This window comes from Quercus suber, unplaced genomic scaffold, assembly GCF_002906115.3.
Source record: "Quercus suber isolate HL8 unplaced genomic scaffold, Cork oak 2.0 scaffold_635, whole genome shotgun sequence".
NCBI lineage: Eukaryota > Viridiplantae > Streptophyta > Magnoliopsida > Fagales > Fagaceae > Quercus > Quercus suber.
The window spans coordinates 321498-335898 of NW_027070077.1; the positions used below are offsets into that span (position 1 = coordinate 321498).

The 14401-nt window shown below is 36.1% G+C and overlaps 1 protein-coding gene across 1 annotated transcript; it reads right to left on the bottom strand.

The window, feature by feature from the left end:
• Positions 1-3713: 3713 nt before the first annotated feature.
• On the bottom strand, positions 3714-9458 carry LOC112009414 (nifU-like protein 4, mitochondrial). The gene is made up of 5 exons (XM_024041748.2): positions 9119-9458; positions 8832-8993; positions 8007-8182; positions 4004-4107; positions 3714-3906 (listed from the first exon to the last, which is right to left on the bottom strand). The coding sequence occupies exons 1-5, from the start codon at positions 9336-9338 to the stop codon at positions 3729-3731; spliced, it is 840 nt and encodes a 279-aa protein (XP_023897516.2). The 5' UTR covers positions 9339-9458; the 3' UTR covers positions 3714-3728.
• Positions 9459-14401: the final 4943 nt, after the last annotated feature.

The window sequence follows — 14401 nt, forward strand, 5'->3', positions numbered from 1 at the left end:
ACTTTTGCTTTTATTGTTGTAACTTTGTAGAGTTTTTCAATCCATGCTTGAATGAACCAGAAGTAACATGGCATAAAACCCTAGGTGCACAAACATCACAGCAACTCCTATTATGCATGTAACTCTCTATCTCTCTAACATCCCTAGTACACAAATTCCTAGAAAGTAAAGTCATCATAGGTCAAAAACATAACTTGTTATTAAATTTTTCCCAAGGCTCAATAGATATGGATGTTAGAGTTTACCATTACTATTAGGGGTGTTCGCGGTGCAATTTTTAGCCATTTTTAGCATCGCACTTTATTTTTGCAGTCACATATGCGGTACGGTGCGGTGTGGTGCGGTTTAGAGTTTAACCAAAATCATAACCACACCGCACCTCATTTTTACGGTCTCATGTGCGGTGCTATATATAAGATGAGATTTGAAATTGGTATATTTTTCAAATTTTGGGCATTTCCTACCCATCCCAAAACTAATTTTTCTCTTTTTTTTTTGGCCAAATTTTAAATTATTTAAATAGTTTTTCTTTATTTTGGATTGGCTTTTCTAGTCAACATTTGCTAGGTTTATCAAACTTTTTTTTTAAACTAGGGTTATTAAACTATTAATAATATATTTAATATTAAAAATAAATTAATATATTAATATATAGAGAGGGTGCGGTGTGGTGCGGTTTGTGCGGTTTTCTTATTATAAAATCGCAAACCGCACTGCACCATGCGGTGCGGTGTATTATTACTTGCGGTGCGGTGCGGTTATACTATTTTGTGGGCAGTTTTGGTGCAGTTTATGCAGTTTATGCGGTTTGGTGAACACCCCTAATTACTATACTGTTGTATTGATTTACCGTTCACATTACTGTTGCTGTTTGGGTTAGTTAACTATGGTTATTGGTTAGTCAATGTTTGGGTTAGTTAACTATGGTTATTGGTTAGTCAATGTTTGGCTAAGTGAGAATAACTATTGTTAGTTAGTTGCTAAGTGGGTTAGTTAGTTAGTGATATGAAGAAATTAGTTAGTTAGTTGGATATATGGTAAGGAATTACATAGCAATCTTGTATAAAGGCCTAAGGCCATTATTAATCAAGCAAGTAGATTGTTCATCAGATAACATATACTCTTTATCTCTCTATCACTCTGTTCTGGAGGTCCAACTGTCCTCGACTTCAGCTACCAAACAAGTTTGGCCTTTCATTTGGTATCAAAGCTTGGCTTTCCTTGGCATTCATGGCAGAGACTTGTTCCTTTATTGCAATCAATGAAGCCATTGCTTCACTTTGAAACACTTCTGATCATCATGACAAAGAGTTACAAGAAATGCGAACCATACAAGATATACACACGAGACCCTTGAATGGGATGAGTCAACAATTAACCTCAATTTTGCAAAAACTAGGTGCCTCTAATCATGGTGGGCCTTTTCAATCTCCAAGAATTAGGAAAAATCGTAACCCTAATTCTGCAATGTTACATCTTTCTCGTCCAATGAAGTTGGATTTTCCAAGATTTTCTGGTGAAGAGCCTGCAAGTTAGGTGTATAAAGTAAATTAGTACTTCAGGTATTACAATACTCCAATTGAAGAGAAATTGATGCTTGCTTCTTCTCATATAAAGGGTGAAGTTCTGATTTGGTTACAAGATGGAGAGGAAACAAGGGTATTCTATGATTAGGAGTCACTAGTTCAAGCCTTGCATGTTAGATTTGGCTCCACTGCGTATGATGATCCCATGGAGACATTGACAAGGCTAAGGCAGACAACTTTTGTGGCAGTATATAAGGCTTAGTTTGAAGTCTTATCTAATAGGATTAAAAGGTTATCTTCATCACACAAGCTGAGTTGCTTTCTCAGTGGGTTGAAAGATTAGATAAGGCTTCCTATTCGAATGCTTAATCCTCAATCTCTAAATGTAGCTTTTGGTTTATCCAAGATTCAGGAAGAGTACAATTAGAGCTGCAAGAGGAATTCTGAGGTTCAATTGAAACAGTGAGGGAATGAATGCTATGGTTTAGAAGACAGTGAGAAAATGGTCTTGGATTTAAATCTCGTGCTACTAAAGACTTTATATGATTGCATAGCTGCCAATGAATATTTTTCATTTTCTAATTTGCTTGAATTTCTAGATCTTCATTTTCTTGAGATTTTTTATGTATCTCTTGTATTCTTCCATGTACATAATTTGCTTCCCTTCGTGCTCTTTTAATGAGATTTTTTTTCTTAACAAAAGTTCCATAAAATTGAATCTTTCATGTGGCTCCCTTTTCACTTCAACATCTCTAGACACGAAAATTAGTGCCAATTTGAATTTCAGATTTTGAATTTCCAATAATGTAATTTTATTCTGCTTGAGGATTATGTGGGATTGTGTTGTTTTATGAATTGTTTTTCTTATTGATGTACTCCTAAAAGCCAATTTAAAAGGGCTCTAATAAATAGAAGACAAATTATTGATAAGCAAAAACACTTTCAAGAGATCCTACACCAAAACCATTTCTCGATTGTTGGGACGGTTCATAGGTTTCTTGCTTGGTGCTAATTTCAAGTAAACCTTAAGTGATGATTCCTAGGGCCTATCTTTATTTTTTATTTAATTGTTTTTCCTAAATTCTTATTCTATCTCCTTTTTGTATTCCATTTTTTATTATATCCAGCATCAACTTGGTATCCGAGCAAACCAGATTCTACTTTCCAACAAAAATCACCAACAACCCAAAATCTATTTAGACCCATCACCTGCCAAACTCACTGAAATCTCAAACCTCCACAATAGCCAAACAAAGCCCAGCCACCCCAAAGTCCCATCCCTCACCAATACTGAAACCCCCAACTATGCCCCATCCCATAGCAAAACCAAAATCTTCAACCAAAAAGATAAGTACACTTTTGACCCTTAATGTTTGGGGTTGTTTTCACTATGGCCCTTAACATTTGGTTATGTTTTCAAAAGGACCATGTCATACATCTTTGTTAGTAATCCCCATGTTAAGTGCCAGACGGACCTTAAAATGTCACCCATTTAATCCCAATTGTCACAAAATGACACATCACCCATCTCTATTGGCCAAAAAAAAGAAGAAAAAGATGGAACCAAACCAAAAATGATGTTGTCTGCTTAGGTATAAGTGAGAGTAGTCTCAGACTAATCCCAAAAACAGCACCTTATGTGACAATCCTTTAACAAAGCAACAAAATTATGGGATAGAAATCAACTGAGGACAACACTTAGTGATCGAGCATACACATTTCTTTGTTTTATTTTCTAATGCATTTTATTGTTTCACAAGGAATGTATGAAAAATCTTAGAAGAAAATAAGCACAAGGAAACAAAACCCACCTCCATTATGTCACCATGTTGAAGACTCACAGTCAACAAGTAGTACAGCTTGTTTTCGCTTTCCCTCTTTTTTTATGCCTAGATTTTTGGTTTAACGCTTTGTTGTCGACTGGTTTGGTAGGGGTAGATGACCCAAGTTTTAGTTTGAGCTTTCAATGTTTTTTATTTGTATGCAATAGTATTCAGCATGCATGCACATGCAGCTTTGCACAAACAATGATTATGGATTATGCAACTCTCTCCCTGGACATAGAAAAACCACATCTATTTCCATCTATGGCTAAAGAAGAATGCAAAGGTGTTTGACATCAATAACAGGTGTATAAACTCTATGGAGAAAGAAAAAAAAAATTATCTATTACCATCTATGGCCACAGAAGGATCTGAGGCATCAGACAACAATGACATATGAAATATGTATAAACTTAATTCCAAAAAAATATTTATCACCCGTTACCTCAGGAACATAATGCATCAGCATATTTTCAATGCCAGATTTGAGTGTGACAGAAGAGCTAGGGCAGCCACTACAAGCTCCTTGCATTCTCAATTTAACTATTCCAGTTTCTCTAAAGAAATCAAAACCATGAGCTTCAATTGATATTATTGGGTAAGACCACATAAAAACATATATAAATAATATCCAAATAAAGGAGGAAAACCTACGGATCAAATCCACAATATTCAATGTCCCCACCATCATCTTGCACTGCTGGTCGGATACGAGTCTCCAGGAGTTCTTTGATCATTGCTACAGTTTCAGAATCATCCTGTTTCAACGAGCAAAAAAACTCACATCCAATGGATTCATGTATAACCAAACTAATTGAGTACATTCTTTTTTATATATAGAATCAAACTAATTGAGTACAATCAATAAAAATAACAATAATTTCCTTCAAAATACAAATTTCCAACAGTGAAGTCCCGGGTTCTCTCTAGACCCCTGTTATTCATTCTATTTTCCAGCAACAGATTTGTTTTAAATTATTTGAAAATATCTCTGAGGTGGCATTAGAATTAGACACCATGTTATCCTCCTAACCTTGCTTCACCTTAGCTGCATACAGCTCCTCTAAAAAAAGAATCCATTGACTAACTCCCAATCCTTAATAGCTCCTATAAAAGAAGGGTTCAATTGAATATAACACCACATGTGATCTCCATATTGTCCACCACTGTTGTCCCTGTTTCTTGCAATTTGGAATAGCTCCAGGTATCTGTTCTTGAAACTCTCTTCCCCACAACAACAACCATACAAAAGCAATTTCTAGTACCATGTCCCACCTCAAAACAGATAAGATTCTCAAATTTAAGCCAGCCTTGTGAGATGGCATATAAATTTCCATAAACTAACACTAAATGGACCCCTTTCACTTTCTGTACACCATCCACCCCAAGAGGTCACATCTTTAATCTCTATCACTCTGCCATAAAGCATCCTCTCAGCCACAAAAGGCCACAACCATTTACCTAGAAGGGCTTCATTGAAAATCAATAACTTTCTGACCCCTAAGCCTACAAGTTGAATAAGTTGGCAAATAGAAATCCAATTAACAAGTTGAAATTTAAATTCACTCCCCTTTCCACCACATAGGAAATCCCTCTGAATTTTTTTTCATTCTATTTGCTATCCCGATAGGAGGCAGAAACAGAGGCATATAAAAAGTGGCACATAATATATATATATATATATATATAACAGACAGCAAGAAGACCAAAAAGAAATTCAACGGTCTGTACCATTCATTTAGCAAGCAAATGTGACTACTAATTAAAATGATGGGGAAAAATATCATATCTATCCTTCTGCTTTTGAAGCCCTCTTGGACCTACTCTAATCTTTTCTATTTTCCTTTTTTCAAAAGTATAGGATTCCTTCAGGAGTAGTAGGAAGAATGGGAAGTGGCAAAAAGAAAAGATTTTTTTTTTTTTTAATTGGTAATTTACAAAAACACCTACCTATAAAAAATCTATAAAAATAAAGTTACACATGCACCCCCTGAGTCTTAAACCCACTACAAAAAAGAAACAATTTGAGAGATTATAGCACTGGGCATAAATTTATGCACTTTATTACCAACCAAATCAATAAATAAAATTTTAATAGGTAACGTAAAATATTATTAAAAATCATAGCAAACCCGAGCACATTGGGAATGTATTGTAGAAGCAAAAATCAAGAACCAAAATTACAATGATCAAACAAAACAGAAAGGGAAAAACATGAAAAATGAGACAGAATCAAACTCCATTCAAGGAGAGTATGCAAGAAAAAAGACTAACCAACTAAATAAATTAATAAGAGTTTATGTAATACTAATCTAAGGGACAGACTTATCCTTGTTGCAATGCGTTTCTTTGACCTTTAATCCATGCCAAAATGAGCTCTAAGACTGTAACTGATTTATGGGATAGTGAAACAAGAATTGGGGCATACATTGCATGGAAAGACTTTTCTAAGCATTAGCTGTATGCATTCGGTTTGATTGAAATTAGCCTTTCACATATCAGTTGTTAGTTAACAACAGATGCCATCTTTCAGAATACAGGATTAACCCACGGGTGGGAAGATTAAAGCAGGCTCATTGCTCTTTAAGTATACTATATTCTGAAATGATTCTAAATAAAATGAAGAATAAACAAAAACTTGAAAAGGCCATTAGATCTTAATCTTGTAATAAAGTGCTCCTTTTTGTTGACATTTTGTTTTTACTTATCAAAAAATTGTTTAGAAAAAAAGCAAGTCTTAGAACATCGGGCCTTCATGAAATAAGTGCCTCAAACCTTAGGGCATAAAATCAAGTCCCCTCACAATCTTTTAACTATTCTTGCCTAAGACTTCACAAATCTTTAATCCTAGTATATCAAACATGTGCTAGGACCAAGATAAATTGGAGAGCTTACTTCCCATGCTCGTGCGCACATGGGGGGGTTGGGGGAGGAACATTTAACATTGCATTTTTTATTTGCAATTGCTATGGAAGCTTTAAGCCAGTTATTAGATGGGGCTGTTCTGGCTGGTCACATCTCGAGATTCACTGTTGGTCCCAGATCTCACGCCCCCTTAATGGTGTCTCATTCTCTTTTTTGTGGATGATACTTTAATTTTCTGTGATGCTTTACCTAGTCAGATTGGTGAATTGAGAGACATCTTATCTTTGTTTGAGGCTGTGTCAGGTTTGCATATTAACCTGGCTAAATCTAAAGCAAGTTGGAAGCGTTTGTATCTATCAAAAGGTGGTAAGGTTACTTTACTTAAAAGCACTCTCTCAACCTTGCCTACTTATTACCTATCTCACTTTCCTGTCCCAATGGATATTGCAAATCGCATTGAGAAGCTCTAGCAGGAGTTCTTATGGGGTGATGAATCCCCTAAATTCAATCTGGTCAATTGGGCTCAGGTGTGTAGCCCTTTGCAGTCTGGTGGGTTGGGTGTGCGGAATTTGAGAAAATTCAACCAAGCTTTGCTAAGTAAATGGCTGTGGAGGTACAGTAGGAGACAAGCCACCTTTGGCGGCAGGTTATCGAGAACAAGTATGGAAATATTTGGGGTGGGTGGTGTACAAAAGAAGTAACAACTACTTATGGTGTTAGTCTTTGGAGAACTATAAGACAAGGCTGACCAGCTTTCTTTAAATCCATCATCTTCAAAGTTAACCATGGTAATAGAATTAAACTCTGGCATCACTTGTGGTATGGGGGTTGTACTCTTCGGGAGGCATTTCCGGAACTCTACAGCTTTAGTTGTAACAAAGATTCTTATCTTGTTGATGTCATGTCTTCCTAATCAGAGGTTTCATTGGGATCTTCGATTCTATAGAGAGCCCCAAGATTGGGAGATGGAACAATTTGATATTTTTTGGAATCTTAAACACTCTATGACCTTTAATGGTGAGGGGCATGACAAACTTTGTTGGAAGTCGACAAAGAATAAGGGCTTTAAGGTTGGTGAATTCTACTTATCCCTCTTCTCAACCCTTGACAATCTTTTTCCTTGAAAACCTATGTGTCGCTCAAAGATCCCTCCTAAAGTTGCTTTTTTTTCTTGGACTGCCACCTTAGGCAAGATTTTGACCCTTGATAGATTATGGAATAAGGGTGTCCCTATCATGGATTGGTGTTATATGTGTAAAAGAAGAGGGGAATCGGTAAACCATCTTTTGGTGTGATTTGGGTTATGCCTCAAAGTGTTGCAGATTTATTCGCATCTTGGTAGGGCCCGTTCAGTAGACAACACAATATAGACTTGTGGAGGGCTGTCCCACATTGTGTGTTATGGTGCCTTTGGCGGGAAAGGAATACTAGATGCTTTGAGGGAACGGAATGGTCGATGCTTGAGATTAAATCTCTCCTCCTCCACTCTTTGTTTTCTTGGTGTTCTATTTTTTCTTCTTTTTCTTGTTCTAATATTTTTGTTATGCTTGATCATTGTAATTTTCGATCTTGATGCAATCATTTCTATGAACACTCCCAGTCTACCTAGGGCTTTTGATTAATGATATTTTGTTATTTATCAAAAAAAAAAAATTTATTAAACCAAATTCTAATATAATTACATGTGAACTTATCTAGCTCAAATGGAATTTAAGATTAAAGTTAATGGTATATGAGCAAAGTATCAATCTACACGTTTTCTTAAATCTACCCTCAAAATTAAAAGTTATACCTCATGAATAGCAGTGTCCATGGCTGCAGCAGTTTGTGAGTCTAGAAACAGTGGCTGCCCAGAAGAATAAAAATCCATGATTGCTGCAAAGATTTCAGGCTTTAGAAAATCCCAAGAAGCATCTTCTGACTTCGTCACAGTAACAAAATCAGAACCAAAGAAAACCCGAGTAATTCCTGTATTAAAAGGAAACACAGATAGTGTTACAAATTGCTAGCCCACTCAAATAAACACCATTATAAACAAAACAGTCATTTTTCATAAGCAAGTGACCCTATCCAATTTTCAGTGCAAAATTTTGAAATATTCCGCTGTTTTTACCACTTCAGCTATATTTCAGAATCTAAATAATAAAAAATAAAAATAAAAACCCTAGATAACAATGTTTTCGTCCTTTTTAGAAAATCATTATATTTCTGCACAATGACGATGCCATTTCATCGCAATTTTACTACTGAAAATTTATACAAGTGCAATACAACCCAATTCTATCAATCATGTCATATTATATAACAATAATAATAAGACAATTAAGCTTTGCTTCGACCTCTCCGATCTTTCATCCCAACAAACAATTCTATCAATCGTGTGTCCTTATTACAATCATAATAACAATAATAAGACCAATTTTAAGCTTTGCTTCGACCTCTCTCCGATCCTTCATCCCCAACAAAAAATTCTATCAATCATGTCATTATTACAATCATAATAATAATAATAAGAATCCTTCCTTTCACTATTATGTTCATTTTTTTTTTTTTTCGCATACTAAAAAACGGAACAATACCATATGCAATCAAACAAACACGAAAAACAGCAACTCACCATCAATTCCGAAAATGGCCTTAGCGAGGGGAGAAGTCATGGCGGCACGGGCATGGGGGAAGTCGGAGCTGCCAACATCCATAACAGGCTTCCCCGGATAGAACATCAGAGACGACGGGTTCGGCGTCGACTGCGTTTGTATAAACATGTTCCTCCTCTGCCCTAAACAAAATTGAAAACCCAAAAAACAAAAAAAAATTCATAATAATTCATATTTATATCTTATGAATAGAGAGAGAGAGAGAGAGAGAGAGAGAGAGAGATTGAATTGAATTTTTGGAGGGGACCTGAGAATGGGCCGGCCCATTTTGTTGGAGAGTGAGAAGAAGGAATGGGAGAAGATCTGAGCAGCGATGTTGTTGATGTTGAATTGGGGGAAGGATGATACGACGCCGTGGAAGAAGATGCGTGAATGAGGCGGCGGGGAATTGTTGTAGTTGTTGAAGGTTGAGTGAATTGTTTTGAATTGGAAACGGCTCGCTTTATCAATCTTCCTAATCCTTTCATCTCTCTTCTATTCTCTTTCTCTTTCTGCGAATCGCAAACTGACTCTCTCCCTCTTTTTTTCTCTCTCGGTTGGTTGAGCTAACGAACTTTGCTCTCTATTTTTTATGTTTCAGCTTTGTGTGTGTGTGTGTGTGTGTCGCCTATTCGGGGACCCTTTGCATCCGGTCAAATGATGGGTTGGGTTATCCGATCCATCCGACCCACCTATATATAGATTACCTGGTCCGGTTAACGGTGTTCTCAGAACATTTATTAATTTTGTTCTTTATCTTTGATGTTTTTAGCTTTGTGTGTACATATTGACTATTCGGGAACCTTTTTTACCCATTCAAATGACGGGTTGGGTTGTCCGATCCAATCCAACCCACCTCTATATAGATTATAGGGTTCGGTTAATGGTGCCTTTAAAATATTAATTAATTTTATTATTTTAAAAAGATAACAACTACATTCATAATATTTTCACAACACTTTTACAATAAATCATAGGTAATAAGTTATTATTGGTTCTAAGTTAAACCTACTACTGAAATTACTTTTTTACCTATTAATAACAATCTGACACTTACGATTTGTTGTGTAAGTATTGTGAAAATGTTGTAGAAATCTTAATATTGGGCAATATAAAAAAAGGTCAAATAATCTATTATTTTTTTCTTTTTCTATAAAAAGTTTTTAAAAATATTTCATAAACCTATTGGGTTTTAGATTGGCCCTAGTTAATTAATCGAATTACCCAAGTTGATTAATTAGTCAACCTACTTGCAAATAAGATTAAGGCACAATCAAATTACCAAACTAAATTATGTGAGGTGGAAAACCCTCCTAGGCAAAACCCTACCAAGTCAATTTTATGTCACTACTCCCGAAAAACCTACTAACAAAAAAAAAAAAAACGATTACAAATACAAAGAATCTTATCCTACATACTTATCCCGAGGTATCTACCTACAGTAAAACCTACTAAGCTATACTAGTCTCAACTTCAAATACCTAATTGGACAAATATTGTAAAAGATTTCTCTTTTGCACGAATCTCCATATCCATGATTGACTCCAAAACAAACTTTTGCTTTTATTGTTGTAACTTTGTAGAGTTTTTCAATCCATGCTTGAATGAACCAGAATTAACATGGCATAAAACCCTAGGTGCACAAACATCACAGCAACTCCTATTATGCATGTAACTCTCTATCTCTCTAACATCCCTAGTACACAAATTCCTAGAAAGTAAAGTCATCATAGGTCAAAAACATAACTTGTTATTAAATTTTTCCCAAGGCTCAATAGATAAGGATGTTAGAGTTTACCATTACTATTAGGGGTGTTCGCAGTGCAATTTTTAGCCATTTTTAGCACCGTACTTTATTTTTGCAGTCACATATGCGGTACGGTGCGGTGTGGTGCGGTTTAGAGTTTAACCAAAATCATAACCACACCGCACCTCATTTTTACGGTCTCATGTGCGGTGCTATATATAAGATGAGGTTTGAAATTGGTATATTTTTCAAATTTTGGGCATTTCCTACCCATCCCAAAACTAATTTTTCTCTTTTTTTTTTGGCCAAATTTTAAATTATTTAAATAGTTTTTCTTTATTTTGGATTGGCTTTTCTAGTCAACATTTGCTAGGTTTATCAAACTTTTTTTTTAAACTAGGGTTATTAAACTATTAATAATATATTTAATATTAAAAATAAATTAATATATTAATATATAGAGAGGGTGCGGTGTGGTGCGGTTTGTGCGGTTTTCTTATTATAAAATCGCAAACCGCACTGCACCATGCGGTGCGGTGTATTATTACTTGCGGTGCGGTGCGGTTATACTATTTTGTGGGCAGTTTTGGTGCAGTTTATGCAGTTTATGCGGTTTGGTGAACACCCCTAATTACTATACTGTTGTATTGATTTACCGTTCACATTACTGTTGCTGTTTGGGTTAGTTAACTATGGTTATTGGTTAGTCAATGTTTGGTTAAGTGAGAATAACTATTGTTAGTTAGTTGCTAAGTGGGTTAGTTAGTTAGTGATATGAAGAAATTAGTTAGTTAGTTGGATATATGGTAAGGAATTACATAGCAATCTTGTATAAAGGCCTAAGGCCATTATTAATCAAGCAAGTAGATTGTTCATCAGATAACATATACTCTCTATCTCTCTATCACTCTGTTCTGGAGGTCCAACTGTCCTCGACTTCAGCTACCAAACAAGTTTGGCCTTTCATTTGGTATCAAAGCTTGGCTTTCCTTGGCATTCATGGCAGAGACTTGTTCCTTTATTGCAATCAATGAAGCCATTGCTTCACTTTGAAACACTTCTGATCATCATGACAAAGAGTTACAAGAAATGCGAACCATACAAGATATTCACACGAGACCCTTGAATGGGATGAGTCAACAATTAACCTCAATTTTGCAAAAACTAGGTGCCTCTAATCATGGTGGGCCTTTTCAATCTCCAAGAATTAGGAAAAATCGTAACCCTAATTCTGCAATGTTACATCTTTCTCGTCCAATGAAGTTGGATTTTTCAAGATTTTCTGGTGAAGAGCCTGCAAGTTAGGTGTATAAAGTAAATTAGTACTTCAGGTATTACAATACTCCAATTGAAGAGAAATTGATGCTTGCTTCTTCTCATATAAAGGGTGAAGTTCTGATTTGGTTACAAGATGGAGAGGAAACAAGGGTATTCTATGATTAGGAGTAACTAGTTCAAGCCTTGCATGTTAGATTTGGCTCCACTGCGTATGATGATCCCATGGAGACATTGACAAGGCTAAGGCAGACAACTTTTGTGGCAGTATATAAGGCTTAGTTTGAAGTCTTATCTAATAGGATTAAAAGGTTATCTTCATCACACAAGCTGAGTTGCTTTCTCAGTGGGTTGAAAGATTAGATAAGGCTTCCTATTCGAATGCTTAATCCTCAATCTCTAAATGTAGCTTTTGGTTTATCCAAGATTCAGGAAGAGTACAATTAGAGCTGCAAGAGGAATTCTGAGGTTCAATTGAAGCAAGGTAAGCCCTCAATCTTAGGTTTACCCAAAGTTACTCCTTTGATAGATACTAAGAATAGATTACCCATTAAAAGAATATCACCTGCTCAAATGGAGGAGAGGAAGAAGAAAGGATTGTGTTATAACTGTGATGAGAAATGGGCTCCTGGTCATAAATGTAAAAATGCCATGTTGTTCCTTCTTAATTATGTCGAATTTGTGCCTGAAGTTAACTTAGAGGTACATATTACAGAACTTGAGAAGGGTAGTGGGTTTTCTATTTCTGATCACACCTTACACAGTCAAGAAAACAACATTAAGGATGCTGAGATTACACTCTATGCCTTAAGTGGTACCCCTACTTCTGGTACTAAGAGGGTAGTGGGAAAGATTAGGCATAAGTCCCTGTTAATTCTTATAGACTCAAGTAGCATACACAATTTTATTGGCACTTTCTTACTTTCTCAATTACATATTCCTGTGGATACTTCTCAAATTTTGGAAGTGAAAGTGGCTAATAGTGATGTGATTAGAGCACAAGGATTATGTAAGGAGGTTCCCATTTTTTTTACAAGGGCACAAATTCTTAGTTCAATTACATGTGTTGCCTATGGGGGGTTGTGATTTGGTGTTAAGGACTTATTGGTTGAGTACCCTTGGGGTCATTCAAAGGGACTTCAAGTTGCTAACTATGTGTTTTTCCTATGCACAAAAGCCTGTGTTGCTACATGGTTTAAGGGGTGCAGGTACTCACATTCAAGAAGGGGCTCAATTCTTAAAAGAATCTGTGAAGAGAGGACTGGTTTTGCAAATTTCAATTCCTAATGATTTCCATTTTGTAGATTGCGCTACTAAAGTACCTGTCTAGGTAGTTGAGCTATTGTCAGAGTTTGATGCAGTCTTTGCCACTCCTATTGGATTACTTCCTATTATGGGGCATGAACATCAAATCAATCTCAAGAAAGGAGCTCAAGCCATCTGCTAAAGACCTTACAGATACCCTTACTATTAGAAGAATGAAATTGAAAAGATAATTAAGGAGTTGTTCTTTGTTGGCTCCATTAGGAATAGTTGAAGTCCATTTGCTTCACATGTTCTTTTAGTTAGGAAAGTTACAGCTCTTGGAGGATGTGTATTGATTATAGGGCTCTAAATCAAAAGACTATTAAGGATAAATAGCCTATTCCTGTCATTGATGAGTTGTTGGATGAGCTATGTGGTGCTTGTGTGTTTTCTAAATTGGATTTGAGGTCTAGTTATCACCAAATCAGAATGAAGGAGGAAGATATTCCTAAAACTACTTTTAGGACAAATGAAGGCCACTATAAGTTTTTGGTTTTGCCCTTTGGCTTAACCAATGCTCCTTCCACCTTTCAATCCTTGATGAATGCTATTTTTAAGCTCTTTTTAAGGAAGTTTGTTCTTGTTTTCTATGATGATATATTGGTGTACAGTAGATCCTTGTCTAATCACCTTGGTCACCTTAGACTGGTTTTGGAAACCTTGGCCAAGCATCAGTTGTATGGCAAGAAATCTAAGTGTGTGTTTGCTTGTGAGGTAGAGTATCTAGGCCATCTTATTTCTAGTGAAGGGATGAACACTAATCATAAGAAGACTGCTGCTATGCAGCAATGGCCTATACCTAGAGATGTCAAGGCTTTAAGGGGTTTTCTTGGCCTCACTAGATACTATAGGAAGCTTGTGAAGGGATATGGGCAAATTGCAGCACCCTTGATTGCATTATTGAAGAAAGATTCTTTTGTTTGGACCCCAGAAGCTGCTTAAGCCTTTCAGCTACTTAAGGATGTTGTTTCATGCCCCCCTATGTTAACTTTGCTTGATTTCACCTAGCCCTTCACTGTGGAGTGTGATGCTTCTGGTCTGGGGTTGGGAGCTGTTTTGATGCAAGATCATAGGCCTATTGCCTTCTACAACCAGGCATTGAAAGGTAATAAGCTTTCACTCTCTACTAATGAAAAGGAATTCTTAGCCTTAGTGGTGGCAGTGAAGAAATGGAGACCATATTTGTTAGAGAGGCAATTTGTTATCAAAACTGATCACTGAAGT